The sequence below is a fragment of the Neopelma chrysocephalum genome, unplaced genomic scaffold, assembly GCF_003984885.1.
Source record: "Neopelma chrysocephalum unplaced genomic scaffold, ASM398488v2 Primary Assembly neopelma1_120, whole genome shotgun sequence".
Lineage (NCBI taxonomy): Eukaryota > Metazoa > Chordata > Aves > Passeriformes > Pipridae > Neopelma > Neopelma chrysocephalum.
The window spans coordinates 37,580-58,765 of record NW_020897782.1 but is presented as its reverse complement, the minus strand read 5'-3'; the positions used below and the strand labels follow the sequence as shown (position 1 = coordinate 58,765).

The 21,186-nt window shown below is 49.6% G+C and overlaps 1 protein-coding gene across 1 annotated transcript in view; it reads right to left on the bottom strand.

Annotated features, from left to right (window-relative positions):
• The window catches only part of ANTXR1 (ANTXR cell adhesion molecule 1), a 104,117-nt gene that overhangs the window by 53,309 nt on the left and 29,622 nt on the right, over window positions 1-21,186 (bottom strand). The window contains exons 10-12 of the mRNA XM_027697591.1: window positions 20,764-20,862; window positions 12,645-12,714; window positions 12,278-12,356 (exon numbers count right to left, since the gene is read on the bottom strand). Coding sequence (XP_027553392.1) covers window positions 12,278-12,356; window positions 12,645-12,714; window positions 20,764-20,862 — 248 coding nt within the window. The remainder of the gene's footprint in view (window positions 1-12,277; window positions 12,357-12,644; window positions 12,715-20,763; window positions 20,863-21,186) is intronic.

Sequence of the window (21,186 nt, the reverse complement as noted above, 5' to 3'; positions counted from 1 at the left end):
GGTCATTGAGTCCAACCCCTGGCCCTGCACAATCCCTCCCTGTCCCCGAGTGTGTTGTCCAAAGGCTCCTGGAGCCTTGGAGCTGTGACCAAACCCTGGGAAGCCTGTTCAGTGCCAACCACCCTCTGGGGTGCATCAAGCACGGGCTTTAGTGGGCTTTGAAGGCTGGGCTCAGGATAAGGATTCAGTCCTAACTCCTACAGGCTTCACTGGAAGGCAAGAAGCTGTTTGGTCTGGTTCTGCACTCACTGCTCCAGCGAAGGAAAGCGCTGTCCCCTGTCAGGCAGCTGCTCTCAGAGCTGCAGGCAGCCTGTCCCTGCCCGGGGCTGTGCAGAGGAGCTTGTGGGACCAGCAGAGGAGCTCAGGCTGTGCCACAGCCCTGGGATGTCTCCTCCAGGGCGGGCTGGGGGCTGTCACTGCTGTGTCAGGGCAAGGGCAGGACCATCAGCACTGCTACCAAGGACTGGGCCCAGCAGGGCCGTGACAGCCACACAAACACATCCCACTGCAGTGACCCTGCAGCAGAAACAGCTTCAATAACACTTAGCACTGAACCTGCTCTAGCACTGACCCTCAGCTGCTGTACAAAGAGCAGAAACAAGGCTCATGTCATTCCACAGACAGGGAAGATATGAATGGCTCCTGTATCCCATTTTCCAAGCAGGAAGAGCAATAACACGCTGAAAGCCATCGGAGGGGTCAGTAAGAAAAGGATGAAGTGCTTTTAAGGAGCTTTATGGCAATCTTGAGTACAGTTGTGAGTGAGCATTCAAAATCAAACAGAGGTTTTCTCCCTGGAGAGAAAGGAGGAAAGGTTTTAATATCCTTTAGTCAACAGAGGGTGGGGAGAAGGCTGACTCTGTCTCTCTACATCAGAGAGACTCAGGAAGCTTTTATTGTGAAGGAAACTTTCTGCTGGAGTCTCCTGGGGACTTGTCCCATCACAGCAACAAAACCCACTGTCTATCCTTTACTTTATCACACAGAGGAATTTTTTTAATATAACAGAAACAACGTGGCCTAATTTCTAAAAGGAAATGAAAACTCACTGAATTCATTGCTCTGCATGGGATCGGTGTCTGTGTGGAGCTGCTTGAGCAGGAGCCAAGCTCAGCAGGGGATGGGAGCAAGAAACACCTGTTTGAGGTCACCCAACAAAGGTGCTCTCAGCTCCTTTTCCCCATGTTTACTGTGCTTGACATGAGATGCCCCTCTTGCAATGATCTGTCTCCCTCCTCTCCTTCCAGAGCTGAAAGGAGACGAGAGCTCACTTACAAAACCCTTTTCCAGCATCCCATGTTATTTGTTATTTGCTTTACAGCCCAGTGCAAACATGAGCACAGCCTCCCTTCAGCACAGGCTGGACAAACCCAGAGCAGGGGACAGCCTTTGTCCTGAAGAGTTCACACTCCAACCAGAGCAAGCAAACACATGGTGGGCAGGAGGAGTGATCGTTACACCCTCTGTTACACAGGAAAGTCTCTGGTCAGGGCAAACAACTCCCTAATCCTTGATTGCTGTGTTTATCCTTATGGAACACATTGAACATTTCCTTCAGAAAGAACACTTAGAAATTTCCAACTAAGTAGAAGTTCACAAGACTTCTGAGAGACAGATGTGGCAGAACTGATGGCAGAATTCAGGCTTGTCCAGCCCAGGCTTGTGCCATCTGAGATCCTTCATTAGATCCAACAGAGTCAGATGGGATAGGTTATGGAAAAACCAAACATGGCATAACCCTGCAGGCTGATGAGGTTTTCCTCTTCAGTTTTATCTACTCTCCTGCAGTGGTGGGGTTCAGTTCTCTCCAGATGACAGACACCTCCCCACTCAGAGGTGTTGAGGTCCAAAGGCCTTTGCCCTCCTCTTTCGTTCTCTCTCTCCCTCTGACAGCCCACCTGTTTGGTAAAATGCTCCAAGTTTTGTTCCTATTTCTGATACAAAGCTCCTGAGTGTCACCTCCAAGAGACCTCCTCTGAACCAAAACAGTGGTAAGACTTCACATCACTGAACATCTGCTCAGGTCTCCACTGGTCATGTCCTCCCCCGACAGACGTCAGACTTGAGGTGTCACAATTTTCACAGCCTGGCCACAGGAGCAGCAGAGATCAAAGGCAGCAGGGCCTCTTCACTGAAGGCCTTCAGTGCTCTGACTACAGGTGGGCATCCTCTTCATCACACCCTGCAGCTCCAGGCACAGGTCACAGCACCTGAGAGGCCTCTGGCTTTGTCCTGGAGGTGTGTGGGAGCCTTGGCTCTGTGGCTGGGGCATCACAGAGTGGTTTGGGTTGGAAGGGACCTTAGAGCCTGTCCAGTTTTGATCCCCTGCCATGGGCAGGGACACCTTCCACTAGCCCAGGTTGCTCCAAGCCCCGTCCAACCTGGCCTTGGACACTTCCAGGGATGGGGCAGCCACAGCTTCTCTGGGCAACCAGAGTGTCACCAGGGTGTCACCATCCTCGTATTGAAGAACTTGTTACCAATGTCTATTCTAAACTTTCCTTTCTTCAACTTAAGGCCATTCCCCCTTGTCCTGTCACTACCTGGCCTTGTGAAAAGTCCCTCTCCAAGTCACACCATGGGCCTGGTATCGGCTGCCACAAAGGCAGAGGCCACCCGAGGGCTGGTTTTGGGCCCCATCTGCACACCCACCTTGCCCTGCAATAGCAGCAGAGCTGAGCCCTCCCTGCAGGTTGGGCTGGAGGTGTTCCTGTGTCACTGAGGAGGTTCTGAGGAGCTCCTGCTCTGACCCAGCCACCTCCTGTCCCCAGCACTCATAATTAGACAACAAAACCTTGGAGGTGAAACCTGAGCAGTTACTTTGGTTTGTGCTTGAAGACAGTCATTAACAAGCAGCAGGTTAAATCCATTCCTGCAGGGGAATTGCAACTGGAATTCCAGCAGACCAAATCCTGTGGAATTAGTCTTTGCCAGAACATTTATGGCTTGAGTTGGGTTTATTCCTCAGTGAGGCAGGAAAGGGGACAGCAGGTTACAGCTCTGGAATGTCTTGCCTCCTGCATGGCTGTGAGATTTGTGGTCTTTAAGCAGCACTTTCAAATAAATAATCTCAGGAGCACCTTCCTTGGGCTAATGGCACTCCTGTACCCCTGAGCTGAGCAGAGGCTCCTCACAGGCCACCACAGGCAGCTCTCCACAAGCCTGACAAGGCTCAGAACATGCCAGCATGACCTGAACACACACAACAATGTGTTTGGGATAAGTTTCCTTCTGAAACTCAGCTTAAATTGAAATCACGTTTTCAACAGCAAAACATTTCAATAAAATAACCCAGTCAGGTTGAGAGTGCTCTGTTTCAACCTCCATGGCAGAAGGGGTTTCACTATTAAAAGTGCACACATGTGCAGAGATCCTGGCTCACAGTTCCTGGTTAACTTCACCACTGTCACAGGAACCCAAACTGTTTCAGGTTTCCAAATTAAACCTTTCCAAAACTCCCATTCTGTGATCCTGCCCCCACCTGCAATGTACTGCTCTTCTCCATGAATCCCTCCCTTCCAGCCCACGGGAACAGAGTGTTTGTGATGTGCCAGCCACACTCTGGGCATTCCAAACCAGCCCATGCAGCAGCATTAGAGTGAAAGAATCTCTGCACATTGAACTCTTCGGGTGACCTGTGGTAGGATGAACACTCACTGCCCATCATACCTGCAGCAGAAAGCCTTTAAGAGCAATGTCTTCTGGAAACAAACCTGAAATCTTATACCCTGGAGCTCCCACCAGGCAGTCCCTCAGCTAATGACACACAGGTCAAGGAAAGTGCTCATTAAATGGGCTCTGCAGCTTCCTAAAGCCTCCACTGATCCCCCAGTGAGGGCCCTCTGACTGCTGCAGCCCCAGGAGCTCTGCTCACTGTCTTAATTGTGCAGTCCAGAACACAGTCACAATCGAAAAAGCCCCACGTTACCACTGAATTACATTTCTTTTGAATTAAAAAAAAAACCAAACACAAAACCAAGCCTTCAGTGAAGGGTTGTCACTTTTTTGCTACAAGGCTGCAGTTCTTGCTTGATTTTCTAACTTTCTCCTTATTTAAAGGTCAAATCCACCCACTATTGTTTATCTCAAAGGTGCAAATTCTTTCAGTCTTTCAAACTGCCACAGGATAGAAATCCAGGATCCCCTGGCTGTACTGAGGCTGTGCCAGTTCCCACCTCCTTCTGTCAACTGCAAAACCCCTCAAGGTGAGAAGAGGAAGTTCTCCTTTTTAGATGACTTTGATGACTCCTGCACCCTTGGAACTGGAACTGAGAGACCAGAGGGGCTCTTTCTATCCAGAATGGTCAGGTCTGCTCCCCACCTGACACCTCACCCAATAGTCCAAGCCATTTATTAAGGGTTGCCATCAAGATAATTGGTTCATTTTAAGATAACAGCTTCTTTATAAGATAATTGCTTCATTATAAGATAACCAGCTCTCTGATTTGCCTGTGCAGGACTTCCTCTTGCCCCAGGTTGCTGTCAGGTGCATTAAGCCACTGCATCCATTCACTTCCACATGTATAGTTTCAAGAATCCCCTTTCCCACAGCCAAGGATTGTCCAGGGCCTCCCCTCTGGCCTCCCCTTCCAAAATCTGAACTCCTCTCTGGGACTGTGGAAGGGCTGCCTGGCATTGGGCTTCACCCCCTGGAGAGCCTCCCCTCCCAGCGTGGGTTTGGAGCTGCAGCCCCTCAGGTGAGGGGGGCTGGATACCCCTGGAATCCCCCTCCCTAGAGAGCAGCCCAGCTCACAGGGGCAAGCCTGGTTCAGGCACTGTCTGTGCCTCCCACAGGAGCCTCCCCAACTGCCCTGACCCAGCATGGCCCTTTTCAGCTCAAAGATGCTCCTTTTATGGGCAGAATTCCCCCAGCCCTTGTCCTGAAGGAACAGGGTGTCACCTGGGGAGACATCCCCCACGGACTGGGCACACATGGCAAAGAAAACCGAGTTTCAGTCCTTGCTAGGCCAAGGCAAGTCCAATATCCTGCCACAGAAATGCTCTCCCAGCCCACACGTGGAGGCCTCCTTTGCCTGGTCTTCTTGCAAAGCAGCACCATGTGTTTGTCCCCAGGTGATCCAGGGGGTGCAGGAACATCCCCTGGTGACATTCCCTGCTCTCCCAGCCAAGCTGCCCAGGAAGAGCTGGGTTACACTGTCCCTGCAGCCCTGCAGCTTTACCTACCAAAGTCAGTCACTGGTGCAAAAGGTCATTAGTGGTTTTTCCTCTTCTGGGAACACTTCAGAAAATGAACAAAGACTTATTTCAATTCCCACCCTGGCTCCTCTCCGAGATGCTCCTTCTGCACTGCAGAACTTGGCCACAGCCCTCCAGGCAGCAGAGCAGGACTGAATTCCTGCCCCTAAATGTGGCCTTGGCAATTATTTCCTCTCTTGAATGTTCCCTTTCCTGACAACCTTGGTGTGCACCCTGCCCTGGGCACACCTGCAAAGCCATGACACAGCAGCTCACACTTCCTCTCTCTTCCAGTTCTTCAAACTCCTAACCCAGGAACAGGAATAAATCCCTTCCCAACCTCACCAGCCATTACTTGCTGATTCTTTCAGCAGTGGGAAAGCCCTGCAGCAAACACTGCCCAGGCACTGATGGATGCACACTGTTCACACCAACACCTCACACCTGAAATCTGTGGGGTGGGGAGATTAACAGCTGAGGAAAAAGGACTAATTTATATATTTAGTCCTAGCACTAGTGGAAGCTGAGGATGCTCAGTTCCCATGGCATTTGTGGTCCTGTGACTTAAATTACTGCTGTTACAAGATGGGGTTTTATGTTTAGCAGAGTAAACTACAGTTCTTAATACCTTTGACTATCAAAGGTCCACTGACATCAACCATAGAATGAAACTACTTTGTAAACTCTCATCATTAATTATCTGGAGCAAGTCAGATCTGTCAGTGTGACTGCAGGACAAAGGCCAAGTAAGAAGGAATATCATCAGGAGGAAGGGGGTGTTTGCCTCCAGAAGGAACATCTGTCTAATTTGAGTCCAGCAAGAGTGATGGATGGATAGTGGCGAGTTCCGTTAACTGAACATTATCTACAACAAAATAGCTCCTTGAGACTCAGAATGGAAGGAGCCAGTTGCTAAACAGATGCCCAGGATACATCCATGAGCCTCCTGAAGAATGTTTCCAAGGGCAGTGTCCTCCTCAGAGCTCAGTCCAAGCAGTCCCAGCTGAATCCAAGGGCTGGAGAGAGCATTTAAATCCACACTGGATTCCCCAGAGGAGAGGCTGCCTTGCCCGAAGGAGCACAGGGGAACAACCCCAGCTTCCCTCTGGGCCACTGGAATGCCACAGCCTTTGGGATATTCCCTCAGCAGCAGTGCCTTGCCCCTTGCAGGGGCCAGGTCTGTGCAGGCTCTGGGCTGTCCCTGGGCACCTCCTGCCAGCACAGAGCTCACCTGGGTGTCCCTGTAGGGCTGTGTTCTCTCTGCTTTAGGGAACAGTGCAGCCTCATTGCCCTCCCTGGGGAAGGAGGGATTCCTTCCCCCCAGGGAGCTTCCAAATGAAAGAAAAACATTACTTTAAAAGGTGCAGATATTGCAAAACCACTTCTGGAGGAATAAATCAGCAACTCCCTGCTGCTTTGGCCGGGGCAGAGTTAATTCCTCCACAGGGCTGGTGTGGGGCTGCGTTTGGGATTTGTGCTGAACGCAGGGTTGATCACAAGGAAGGTCTCACTATTGCTGAGCACAGTCAAGGGTTTTCCTGCTGCTCACAGCATCCAACCAGGAAGTGCACTGGAGCTGGGAGGGGACACAGCCAGGACAGCTGAGCCCCACTGATATTCCAGACCCTATGGAATTGTGCTCGGCATGTAAGGCTGGTGGAAGAAGGAAGGGGGGACCCTTGGAGTGATGGCATTGTCTTCCCAAGTAACCATTGCCTGTGATGGAGCCCCGCTCTCCTGGAGGTGGCTGAACACCTGCCTGCCCTTGGAAAGCAGGGAATGAATTTTGCTTTGCTTGTGTGTGTGGCTTTTGCTTGCCCTATTAAATTTATTAAGTTTATTAAAATTATTCAACCCACAAATTTCCTTGCTTTTACTCTTCTGATTCTCTCCCCATCCCACTGAGGGGGAGCGGGTGAGAGGCTGCCTGGGGCTGAGTTGCCAGCTGGGGTGAGACCATGACACTGTCCCAGACAAGCAAAGCCAAGAGACAAATTCATCAAGCCCTTGCAGCCAGCTGAGCTCTGTCAGCCCCGAGATGTTGGCATCTCATCCCCAGCTCAGCACACAAACAGCTCACTGTCTCCAAGCCTTAAGAGCTCTCATTCCAGCCTTTCCCCTGCTCTGTTGGAGTAGCTGCCAGTGGTCACACAGACCAGGCCAAATAACACCCTAAATTACACTCAGGACAGCCCTGTCTTAGTTTAAGTGGGGAATACGTAAGTTAGTGGGGAGCAGGATTAAACTTCTGTCTGCAGCCCCTGATTTACACAGAGTTCCCCCTTTTGCCTCTGGTACAAACCCAGGCCCTGTCAGCAGCTCCAGCGGGAGCCAGGCAGTGACCCTTGGTCTGGGGGGTGCAGGGAGCAAAACCTCTGAATGACAAATGGTCTTGGTCCCGCTCAGAGGGCCCAACCTTCACAGGCAGCACCCGCCCTGGGCCAGAGGCTGCATCTGCATTCCAGGACTTAGTGAGGCAAATGCTTTGCCCAACCACAACAGCTCCTGTGTCTGGCCCGTTCCTGACAGATAAATGGAAATCAGTGCATTGTTCCAACCGGCAGAAGCCCTTTGTGTCCCAGAGCTGCTCCCGGCACAGGGCCCTGCCCGCCCTGAGGGGACACAGCCCCGGGGTTCACCCCTCAAAGGACACGGTGCCTCCTCTGCCCTGCTCCACCCGGGCATCTGTGCAGCCCTGAACCCCCGTGGGGACAAGATTAACTGGGGCAGGTTTGCTTTATCACCTCAGAGCAGTGGAGGCAATACCCTGGCGTCTCTGTTTTCCTCTCCTGACAGACAGAACAGATACAACCTCTGGTACTTCACCGTCCTGAGGGCACCTGGCATTGCCCAGCCAGGTTTCCTGTTAGACTTCAGAGCCACCAAAACCAGCAGCAAAGCCAAGGTGGTAAAAACCACACAACAGAAGCACTGCTGCTGAGGAACTCACACGAGAGTGGGAGGTGGAGCCGCATTAACCAGGACGAAAAACTACTAACCCGGGCCTATCTTTTCTCCTCTCTTTTCCTCTTCTTCGACTGCACTCTGGGAACTGAGCAGTCCCAGGCAGTTCCTGTCAGTGCCTTTTACCATCTCCAGAAGATGACAGCTCCACCTTTGACTAAAGGCTCCCCCTGCACGAGGTCGGGGAGTCACCCTTTGCTCTGAGGCAGCATTTGGGGTTTCAGTTGTTGATCGGGTAAATTCCAGGCTGAGACTCATCACAAGGCACTTAGAAGGGCCTCCCATGTGTAATCAACCCCTGCCTCTCTTGAAAAATATTGAAAAATCCTGAGGAAATAAAACAAAATAAAATCCCCAAGGCCTCCCATGGCCTGTTCCATCCCTCAGGCTTGAAAAGAACTGGGCCAACTGAGAAGAATTTTGATTATTTTTTAAGTGGAGATTGTGCTCCACCTGAGGCAGCTGAGACCACTTTGATGTGGCTGCAAATCTTCCCAAAATGTACTTTAAAATTAAAATGCTGAAAGATCCTCTCCAAAAAAAGCATCTTTACAGGTCTCTCCCACACCTTTTTTTTTTTTTTTAGTTAAATGAGAAGCCAATTACTTTTTAACAGTAGGAACTGTAGTGAGGTAACAGGAAAGCCTGGAGACTCAATTTAAAAAAGCAAAATTTAAGCACTTCTATCAGTTTTATATTGGGAATCTAAACCAGCAATTCCCTGAGTCCCACAGAGAAGGAGGTATAAAGCACATACAGTCATGCCTGTTCTCTGATATTGGAAAGCATAAGCAGTTAACAAAAGGCAGAACACAACAGAACCAACACAGTTCAACTTCTGACACCCCTTGCACTGTTTTTTGGGCAGCAAACCTTGCAGCCTGACACTTTTCAGGAATCACAGACCCCTGCAGCCCAGGCAGGGGATCCTGGGTCTGGAAGCACAGGCAGCCCCTCTGAGGCTGTTTTACCTGTACATTTGGCTCCTTTAAACAAAACAAAAACCCCAAACCCCAACCAGTGCCCAGAAAGAGGTCCAATGTGATGCTGACAGGTGTGACCAGTGTAACTCAGTGCTGGAGAGCGAGAGGAAGTTCAGTGTCTCTCAGATCAAGAAGCAGATTCAATCAGTCATTCCATGTCTCTGCCTTCCTGACCTTCCCACATTTCCCCCCCTTGAAATGCTGTAGCAGATTTCACACCTCAAGGGGAAAAAATGCAATTGATCTCCTCAGTTTGGCCCTGTGGGGTGAGTTTACCCTGCAGAGGTGTGTGCACAGACACACACGGGGCCACACAGACACTTCCTGCCACATGCTCCGCCTGAACCTGAGGGAGCACAGTCTGCAAAAAGCACTTTTAACTGGCACCCTCACAGAAATGATGGCACTGTGCAAGGCAGAACATCCCAGTATCCCAATCTCTCATGCCAGTATCCCACTCTCTGCAGCTGCTCTGGGTGTCAGGAAGCACAGGGAGCACAGGAGTGGGTGGTGCTCTTCCCTCCTGTCAATCCCAGCAGTCAGGTTACACTGTGATGAGCTTCTTGAAAAGGCCAAGGGCTTCTGATCCCCTGTTTCTTTCCAAAAGGTGACCTGTCAGAGATGAAAAGTGTTTTTTCTTCTAGAGTTTTTACTGCTCAATAAAACTGACATTTATTTTGCTGCTCATTCCAAGGAGTTTTTAGATATTAACTGAAGGGCAGGAGCTATGCTGGTATAAAATAGCTTTGCCCTATTAACACATGAGAAACTGTCCAAATTTCCCTACCATGAAAACCTACACTAAAATTTTTGCCAGCTAGGGTGATAAAAATGCTTATTAGACAGTTCAGTGTCTAGGCTCTCTCTGTCCTGATCTTCAAGTACCTACATCCACAACTTAGGAGTCAAAGTCTTGCTGACTCTTCTGACTGTTCATTTTTAGTCTTTCCTTGCCAGGAATGCAGCTGTTTGCTTCAGCTGTGCTCTTAGTTGAATTTTCTTCCCTGATTATCCCCAGAGAGTCCTTGGAAAGGGGGAGCTGCTAGAACATGCCAGCTATTGCTATAGGGAAAATGGGATATTTGCAGATTATTTACATGTTGCACAGGAAGGTTTTGTCGTGGAGCTGCCTAAGAAAATAAGTGGCAAAGCTTTTCAGGCCATTGAGCCCCTTGCTTTGTTCCTTCTGCCATTCAGCAGCAATTCTGGGGAGCAATGATGACTTTGGGGTTGAGGCATTTGCAGCACAGCGAGTGTGGCACTGCCACGTTCCATCACTGCCATCTGGGAAGCTTTTTGGAGAGGACACTCCAGGCCTCTTTCCAAACCTGATCATTTCTGAAATACAGCACAAAGGGAAACCCAAAGCACTGATTGCTGGTTTGCACACAGGGAGGAAAACCTGGTAACCCCGTGTGTTACCATCCCTTCATTGCCCACCTCTCCAACTCTCTTCAAACAGATCCAACTTCCAGGTCTGAAATCAATTAAACAAGTCATTTGGTGACATTTTGTCGAGGGGCATTTCCAGGTCTGGAGCCCTTGTAACCCTAATTAAAGAGAGCACTGCAGTCTCAGCAAACAGCTTCATATTTAAAAAGAATTTGAAACATAAAACACTACTACAAAGACAAAACATGTGTTTACCCAGGAGAAACTTCCTCGATTAGTGAAGCCTGTGATATAATTTTCGAAGCAGCCACTGAATTAAGGTTTGGATGCAGGATCTGGGTTTGAATTCTGGCTGCTCAGCTGCACTGCAAATGCAGCTTCACAGTCTGGAGGCAGCAGAGTGCCTGTGCAGGGCAGTGCCAGGGAGCACAGGCACTTGCAAAGGTTTCCTTACAGCTATTAAACAATAGAAGAGAAAGAGATATTTCATCACCTATCATCTACACATGATAATTCCATCTCTGGAAGAAAGCATATGAGGAAGGAATCATTTTTCTCTGAGAATTCTTTCCCAGGTCTTGCCTCATAGGAGTAAAACATAGGAAAACATTCCTTGAATTTGCTGACAATGTGCAGATACATTTTTGCCAGTGAGCAGTGAACTAGAACTAAAAATTAACTACTCAAATAAACTCCCTTCTTTTAAGGCATAAGGAAATCTTTGTCAGTTTTGGAATATAACCCCTCCTGTAAGCTCTGAAAACTGTCTCTCCGTACAATCTTGTCCTTGTTGAACAAGGATCAAGTTCGAGTGACACAAAAGACTTTTCTCAGCTGTTGGCTCAGCCTTTGTGGACACAGAACACTTCTGGTGCCCCCATGTTACACAACTTGGCCTTGCCCTTGTTCTGCTCAGGAACACAGAAGGCCTTTACTGGGCAGGGACAAGAGCAGGCTGGGCACGGATTTCTAAGTCTTTCTGGCAAGACTACTGTGGCTTCCCAAAAACTGGTTTAAGTCATTTCACAGGAGAAGTAAAGCACTGCCTCACCCATGGCCTGTGCCATGATAGGTCTGCCCACAGATGGATAAAGCTGAAGCAGAGAGGATTGCTCTGAGCTCCAAGTGAATTCCTCCTCTACCTCCTCCAGCATGAGACATTCCATGCCCTGTTCCCAACAGCCATGACTCAGCAGAAGCAGCATCTCCAGCAGCACTGTGAGTTAGAAATGGTTTCATCATCCTCATTCCAGCAGAGCCTGAGTGCAGCGATTCCCCACTGGCAAGGAAGGATGCAGCCACAAGTCAGCTACTTCAGGGGAGAATCCACCACATTTTTGGCCACCACACTGGTGGTTTCCAGACAAAGGGTCTGATCCCAACTGCCACACTTCTTCCACAATGAGCAGCACCATTGCTGCAGAGGAAACACAGCAGCAGAGCTGCTGCTTGTTCCCTGGGCAGTGGACAAGCAGGCACAGACCCCTCCAGGGCTCTGCCAGTCCCACAGCAGAGGAGGAGTCTGAGGCATTTACCAAAGGCTCAAGAGCTTTGCCACGTTGTGGCTCAGAGGATACACAAAATGTCATATTACCACACACCCAAACTCACCTGAAAGGGGAAAACAGGTCCTTCCCAACCAGGCTGACCCAACTGGGCAGCCCTACTCCTGCTGGAACAAACACCTGCAGCTGAGTTCCACCCCCCCAGGAATCATTGCAGGCACATGGGTCCAGACTTACACAGTGTGTGCTGGAGATGATGACGGAGCTGGAGATGAAGCTCAGCCCATCGTTCATACTGACTTGAAGAGCTGCTTCCCTGGAAAGGAACCACAAGAACCAAGTCAGGCCAGCTGCTCCCCAACCCTCTGCTTGACACCATCCAGTGGAACCTGGGCTGCTGATGCTCAGAAGAGCCTTTTGTGCAGGTTAATTCCCACTGGTGGTGCACTTGCCCCTGTGCTCCAGTGCATAATTAATGCCAATTAACACAATGAGCACGAGATAACATCAGCATTAGATCTATACAAGAGCAGCAGAACGTAACAGAGTGACCCACACTCATCTTCCCACCGGCAAAGTAAATATTTGAGTGGCAAAAACATACATGCCAACTTCCCGCAGCACAGGTGCTGGGCACAGCAGGTAGGTGTCTTCCACCACAAAGGGCTTCTCATCTGGAAAAGAGAAATACTGGGATTTATTACCTGATCAGTAATCCAGCCCTTAAAGAGCAGGTTTAAATAATGGTTTTCCTCACTCTTGGTGCATAAACAAGGCCAAACACTGTGGGGGATAAAGAGCTGTGTCACTTATCTGAGCCACAGCACAGCTGAAGGTACAGAGCTTTTTGGAAGGTCAGGGTCCAGGATCACAGCCACTCTGTACAGGAGCCCATAGGGAGTTGCAGCAGGTTACATATAATTGCAAATATCAAAGTAAAGAAAATTGTGTATTATGGGAAAATTTGCACTTTTAGGCAGATGCATCTGAACTAAATTAAACCTGTCAGCCCAAATTATACTGTGGGTTTAAAAGTGGAGTGAGAAAAATTATCAACAGGCAATTGCCTGGGAAACAGGAATATTAACTAATATTCTTCTTCTGTAGACTTAAGTCAGACAGATGGTGATCCCAAGGTGATCAGACAGATGGGGATCCCAAGGAACTTCCCAGCCCATTTGCCAGCTGACTAGAGATGGGGCAGATTGACAGAAAACCAGGCAGACAGGCTGGGTGGTGGTTGTTTTTTGGACTGGAAACCAAAACATTCCACAGGAAGGATTGATTTGCTGGATCAGCATTTCCAGAAGCATGTCCCTGCATCAGAAATCTTTCTACCAGCTGTACCCATGACCACCTCGAGGGCCTTCACAGGGATGCTTATAGACCTGAAATGAGCTGTTGCCAAATACTACCAGCTTCCTAACATTTTCCAGTTAAACATTTTATTCTGTTTGAAATCCCCTCTGCTCCTGACAGATTCCTTCCCCTTGGCCTCTCAAACTTGCAGGTTTCAAACCTCACCTTCAATCTTATCTCTGTACCCTGAGGATGGATGGGGCGTTCATTCTATGGGGCCACCATGGAACAGGAGCACAATTCACCACCCCCTTGCTGAGCTATTTGGCATCACAGACATGAACCCGGGCTCTCAGACCATCTAAAGTCTCTTCACAACTGCATCTTGCACTGAATTAATTCCCAGGGTGCTCAGAACACACAGGGGAGCAAGGTCAGTGCCCCACTGGCAGCACCAGGAAAGGAGAAGAGCGAGGATGAAAGTTTAACCAAGACATTTAGCCATGGAATGAAGAGCTGAACTGTTCTGGCCAATTGGTCTTTTGCTTTTGAGGAAACTTGTGCAAGTTACGACTCCATTTCAGGTGCCAGTGGAAAGAGGAAAAGCCATGAGGAGACACAAGCCAAAGAGAACATGGCAAACTTCTCCAAAGCACTTTCTGCATCAGCTGTGAGCCTTGTTCCTCCTTCCCTTGGCTGCCGAGGTGAGTTTGTCCACATGGATGGTGTCTGATGATGACCAGGGCACCAGCAGCAGAGCACTACTGACCCTGGTCCTGACCCCAATGTCAGTTCAGGGGGTTCCCTCAGGATCAGGGTCATGCAGCCCATTTTACTGCAGTGAATGAGGCACAAAGAGGTACTGACTGCAAGTCTGCCCCCTCATGCAGAAGCAGGACTCACCAAGCCAAGCATTCCTTCCCAGACATTCCTAGAAGAAGTTCCCACCAAATACAGAGTTTTAGAAAGCAGAAGTATTGCTCTGGTAACTCCTGTCACACATTAGAATCCTTATTTCATACTGGTGTATTTCTTGGCTTTGGCAGCAATATAAAAGGAGATTTCCTCAGGCAGGTTAGGAACTGTTTATTTTTTACACTCCATTAAAAAAGAAAAAAAAATTGGTAATGAAAAGTTGTAACCTTCCCTGACGTTCTTCAGCTTCCAGCAAATCCCATGCCTACACATACACACTTGAATTTCTGGGTTACCCACAGCAGTTGTTTTGTCAGGGACTGTTTGACCCAGGCCAACAGCTGAACATGAAACATTTTGGGCAGACACATGGTTTCCACAGCCTGGCTTTGGTTCTACCCCGTGGCTCAGAGCTCCTGGGATCCCTCTAGATCCCTGCTCCAGCTCTTGGCCTGGAAAGTGCCAGATTAGTGCTGTCTTCCCACAGCCTCAGTGCAAGAACGTGCAGGAACATTTCCAGTATGCTGAACATCAGGAGCAGCTGATTTTAGCACAGGGTATTCCTTTGCCAGCCCCACACTCCAGGAGATGCTTCCTATCACAGGGCATGGCAGGCAGAACACAGGCACTTGAAGGGTGCAGGGCAGTAATCCCACCCCCCACACACTTCCCATCTCCTCCAGCCCAGCTCTGGGCTCGTGGGGACCTTGCAGCACATGCAGGCCCTGGGTTTGCAGTGGAGTTACCAAGCCAAGGCAGCAGCATTTCCCACTCCAGGCAGATGTGCAGTGGTGGCTCATCTGGCCCCACAGTGCTGTTCTCACCCTGATTTATGAAGATATCATTAACTCCCATAAATTTATGACATTGTCTCAGTGCACACATGCCAAGAAAATGAAGACCAATGTCTTGTTTTCTCCTTTGCTGACTCTGGCAGCCAAGGCCAAAGACGTCCCCGTGCCAGCATCCACTAGAACAAAAGCTGCTTCATCTTGCAAGGCCTTTTACTTAGATCTCATTAGGTTTTTGTTTCTCTTTCTCTCCCTTCCCACCCCCAACTTCATCAGTCTATGCCTCTCTAGAAAGTTTATCAGCCCCGCAGTCCCATGAGGGAGCTCAGGGCTGGCCAGGCTGGCTACAGGGAGAGATTAGTTTGTTTGGAGAATGTTTGTGTTTCACCGCAAAAATGAGGGACTATTTTCCTTTGCTCCAAACAAAAGAAGATCCATTTGGTTTGCATAACTCTGGCCATCTGACTCCTTCCTGGAAAACTCACATAGGGAAACCAAACAAAACAACACTTCTCGTCTGCCCTCGTGTCGGATCTGCAGGACGCGTTTGGGAGAAGGACGCGGTTCGTGTCTGCTACGGAACAAACTCGCTGCATCCCAGAGCAGTGAGAGATGGGGCTGAGTGCTCCCAAACTCCAGAGCTCGTGCCAGAATGTGGATTCTGTGGTTTGGCCTGCTCTCCGCTGACAGTGCTGGTGGCAGGGCTGCGGGAGGGAGGGCGGAGCTCGACTCGGTGTCGCTGAGTTTCCTGCCCAGGACGTCATTTCGCTTCTTGGCTTGGGGCTGCTCAGGGAATGGTGCAGGAATCACTCTGCCTCCTCTGACAGTTTTATGGAAGGGATGCCCAGGCCCTGATCACCTCTCAGACACTGCAGGCAGAGCTTGAACATCTTCAGGAAACACTGCAATGCTGCACTTCTGAGAAGGGCTGCCCTCAGTAATGGCACAACCTGCTCCCTACCTGCGGCCCTCTAATCCCTCCTCCAGGCAAAATAAAGTTCTCACTGTATAAAACAGGACACAACAAACACACAGACAACTCAAACCAGCCAGTCCTGAGGCCTGAGCCATTCACAGGAGTGTGCACAAATGAAGGGTCAAACCCCTAATAAATCACATCCATTTGCTGTGAATGCCCTTCCAACAAGATGTTTGATACTGCACAGATCCCTATAACTCCTTACCCAGCACTCCTATACCTTTAACAACTATCTGTAGCCTGTAAAATCTATTATTCCCAGCAACAGTGAATAGTTTCTTATGCCATTAGCAGGGTGTAACCTTTTGGCAAGCCAGCACTTGGAATACTTCCCAACCATAATGATAAAAGCCTCAATATAGGCATGATGCTCTAATACAGAAGAGAAACCTCAATGAAAGAGAGGTACAAGAACCCAAAGAAGGTGACCAAACAGAGAGTAGCATTTTCTTTTAGCCATAAAACCAGGCCAGAATTAACAGCCTTCTCCTTAGTTAGTGGTTCACCCAAGAACCAACTGGTGCCCTGAAATCTGGCTGCAAGGATCCCTCCCAGAGGGGTTTAGGAAAGCCCAGCATTTCCAAACTGCCACTGCAGTCTTGCAAGTGCTGATTGCTGGTCTCGCAGCATCAGCAATATTTTAGTCCAGAAGAGGCTGCAAAAGCTGTTTGCCAAACTTCCCCTATATCACAGACTAACAATTTCCTTCTCCTGTCCCTGTATTTAGGATTTGCATTCAACTAAAGCACATCTCAGAAGATGCTTTGCCCCAGTTTCCTGTTTCTGCAGGAGAGGAGACTTGTCTGTGAGACCAGTCCAGCCCAGGTGGGGTGGGACACTGGCTGCTCTCCCACAGACTCCCTTGGGAACACCTGTGCTAGGAAGGCTGTTCCCTGTACCCCGTCCCACATGAGCTGACAGCCTCGAGTCACCCTGAGCACTTCCATTGTCCCTTGGTCCCCTCAGATGAGCCAAAATACCTCCCTAATTCTCTGCCCTGCTTACAGTCTCTTTTCCTCTTGGCTGAGTCCTCCTTTGTGCCACTGTTTGTGACAAGTCTGCAAGTAAAGTTTGTGTTTCAAACCCATTTTGTGGGGAGCTGAGAATGCAGGAAGACACTGGAACACTCTCTGAGCTGGAGAAACTGCCTACAAGAGAGGCCCATAAATAAGAAATGTTTTGTTAATGCTGTAATGAAAACCACATTGAGATCAGGCTGTAATTGCTCTGCTTTGTGTAGGGACACATGAGCTCTGAATGCCAAAGCCATTGAGAGCAGAGTTAGGGGATGGGGAACAGACAGATAAGCACAGAATAGTGATATCACATCCAGAACAGTCTCGAGATGGAGAGAAGGGATTTGGAAGGACTCACTTTTCCTCTGATGGGTTCACGTGCTGAGCAAACAACTGTTGGCTGAGCAGTCACAGCCTCGAGGCTGCAAACAGACCCTGGCACAGCACCCCAGCCTTCATCTGCTCCTGCTCACAGCTGGCAGCTCAGGAGCAGCACGTGCTGCCCCACAGCAGGTCCCTCCCAGGGGAGTCCCGGCCTTCCTGCAGCAGCTCCAAGCCCAGAGCTGCCCCATGAGCAGCTGGTGCCACAGGAAGAGACCCCCCTGGTCCCCCAGCAGCACACAGGGTCACTGGGTGAGCCTGGCAAAGCCCTCACACTGCACAGGGATTCTCCTCCTCTCTCAGCCCAAGTGTCCTGATGCCCTGGGCTTGTTCCTCCACACTCAGCCTGGGCAGCTGCAGGGAATTCTGCTGGAGGCAAAGGCACAGGAATCCTGGTTAAAGGTTCTGACACTGCAGTTTGTTGAGGGAAGTGTGACCATTCCTTTTGGTTTTGTATTCTTTGCCAGACAATGACTTGGGCCACCCCTCAAACCATGCCAAGCTCCCCTTGGTGCATGTTCTCACCCAGGAAACATTAAGGGCATATGTTGTGTCCCTCATAAAGGTCACACTCCCCAAAACGCCTGGTGGAGTTTGTGCACAGTGATGGACATTCTCTGGTACCACAGTGGAAAGAGAAAAGCTACTGTTGGAAAATAAAAAGAAAAGATTCAGAGGAGAGTTAAAGTGACATGATCAAGTGGGGAAAACAGGGATTAGAAAGTTGAACTGCAAAGCAAAACGTTCCTGTGCTAAGAGTGATCAGGCTGCAGGAAAGAAGATATCACAAAAAAGAAAGATGGGGAAAACGGAGCAATCTGAAAGGCTTTAAAAACAGAAGACAACTTTTAGAAGATGTTTGTTGGGCAGTTCAGAGATACAGTTCCCCACACGCTTCACTCTCTGTTGATACCTGGCACCGTCCTGCTCCCAGTGTCTGAAAAAAGAAAAATCAGGCCAGTTTGTGCAAAGGCTGGGGCTTGGCCAAGCATCCAGAGCATCCACTAGAATGCAGCGCCTCGGCTGTGGTGCCTGCTGGTTCTTCACCAACCTTTCATCTCTCTATTCAGTTTTAAATTGCCCAGGACAGAGCTCACCTCCCTGCCCAGAACTGTCTTGGCTGGATCCTGCACAATCTGGGCAGACACAGACATTTTAGCACCACAGAGCAGCCATAAGTCACTGCACTGGATAATCACTTTTAACTCTGTGCAGGCTGAAACCAATTCTCCCAGGTCCTGCTGCTGGCAGGAACACCCTGCTGCTGAACATGCATCTGATTACAGTTCTGCTCAGCCAAATATTCCTCATGGCTTCTACAGATGTTATTTTTTTTTATCCCATAGCTATGAACATTATGAGTCGCTGCTCTCTTCACCTGCCACTTTTCTCTGCCAACAATCCCAATAAAACCCCATTAGCTCATGCCTTTAACCTCAGCACGTCCTAGCTGTGCTCACTACATCTCATCTGGGATAATTTAAGGTTTCAGGAACTGTTGGCTTAGTGTTATCTGTAAAAATACCTCCCTCCCTGATACCATCAGAGGCTGAGAGGCTTCAAGCAAACAAAGACAGCTGAGCTATCCAAGCTCCATGAGGTTTCCATACAGTCCTCACTCCGTGGACTCTCATGGTGGGCTGTTTGCAGTTGGATGCCCCAAGGAGCAGCGGGTTGGGACTGCACGTTTTGGCACTTCTCTCACAGAGCAACTTAAACCCAACAGAGCTGTGCCAGTCCCACCTGGAGAGACCTGGGTCTGGGAGCACTGAGGAGCAACTACTGAGTTCCCTCAGTCAGGGGTTGGGTGGAACTCAGAACTTGGGTTTGTGGCCACGTCACTGCTCCAAACAATCCGGGGCTGTGCAGGACACACGGAGAGGTCTTGGTGCAGTGCCAAGGACAGTGAGCTCACTTTTCACCTCTGCAGCAATTCAGGACACCAGGAATGCATCAGGGCACAGGGCAGGAAACATATCTGGCCTTTATCCTCATTTTCCACAGTCATTTTGTGGACACAGGAAGACAGCTTCAAATAAAAAAAGCCCAGGGGCCGCATTGAGATAAGCTGATCTTTCCTGACAGCTCCTGTGAAATGATGATGACAGATACCACAAAAAACGACTCGTCCAGACAAGCAGTCAGCACAGAGAGAGAGGAAGGAGTCTCCCTCCTCCCCCCCAGGTCACAGTGCTGGGGGGTGAGGGAACCCTCACTGACAGTTCCTCCCATTGGCAGCACTGGATGTGTCTGTGAGTCCACAGACAGGGCACTGAACAGTGGAAAGCTGATGGATGACATTCCCAGTGAAGGCTTTAGGATGTTTAAAGGAATGAATGCCTGGCTCCAGAGCCCTCCAGCTTCTGCTCTTCTCATGCTCAGCACTCACCATATCTGACTCAAGCAAACCTGACCCACAGCCAGCCAAACTTTCTGCTTGGTGGCACAAGGGTGGGCAAGTCCAGAACCTGCCTACTAAGAGGAGTAAATGCAACAGCACAAAAGCCTTTCAGGACCAGCTACAAGCACTCACTGTCCTCTACCTGCCCTGAATGCTCCCTGGCACCCCAAACAGGGCAAGCAGCCTTGGCCAACTTCTGCTGCAAGCAGCAAAGCACACTGGTGCTCAGAGCACGAGCAAGTGCAGCACTGAGCCATTAGACTTCCAGATGTGAGAAACTAATTAACACATCATGCTGGAAAGGGTCAGGACTGCCTCCAGAACGATCAGCTTCTGCACAGACTCCATGCTAGGGAAGCTGAGTTCTGCTGTCACTGGTGCTGCCAGCTCTGAGCTCTCTGCTTTCCCACCTGGCTCCAGACACACCAGAGGGGTCCTTAGTTCTGCCAGCTCAGAGCTCCCACTGCTCTTCACAAAGAGACACTCAGGGGCTAATTTGCTTCTCTTGCTTCAGTTCTTCTGCTGGGGGAACTGTAGAAGGAACATTTTTCTGAGCTTCCACAGCAGCCCAGCAATGCCTGAGCCACTGCTCCAACACAGTCCCAGCAACAGTGTGCAGCTGAGCTGCAGGACCAGGTAAGGAGATAAACACCCCTGATCTCCCTGCACACAGCCCAGCAAGACACGTATTGATGCTCTTTACAGACAAGATTCTTGTCTTCTATATTTTCATCCCCCTCGAGCTTCACATCCTTGCTGTCAGAGTCGCAGCACACAAATTGCCACCCGCGATTTTCCCCTTAAAAAAATAATCCCTTCCGCATTCTGCAAATTGAAAGCTCTGAGTCCCACAATTACTGCCTTCACAATCAACACAGCTGAAGATCCCAAGTGTCCTGCCAGTGCAGAGTAAGAGAATAAAAGAAAAGAGAGCAGCTCACTGAGAGTGACGGTGTCGTTGATCCGGAAGCTGCAGAGCACTCGGTCGACGTTGCGGGCGTGTCGGAATCCATTCCCTCTCACCACCACCTGGAAGGACTCTGCAGGACAACAGGCATTGGACTTGAGACAGAGCAAGGCAAGGAAAGGTCATTTAGACAAGGCACATCTCCAAAGCTTTCACTTGCTATCTCTTGAGCCTGCAGTTGAACAACTTTTAAGTTTGAAAATGGTTCAAAATCGAACCTCCACTCTCTCCCTACCCAATTCCAGCTTGAATTTTTAGAAACAGGAAACAATTCACTACAGAGGCATTTTAACAGACTTGCAGTGAAAACAGGAAGCTTTGGGGACATTGAGCTTTGCCCTCCCCAGGTGGCCTTTTTAAATGGCAGAAAGTTTTGGGTGAAGAAAGGCAGAAGTAT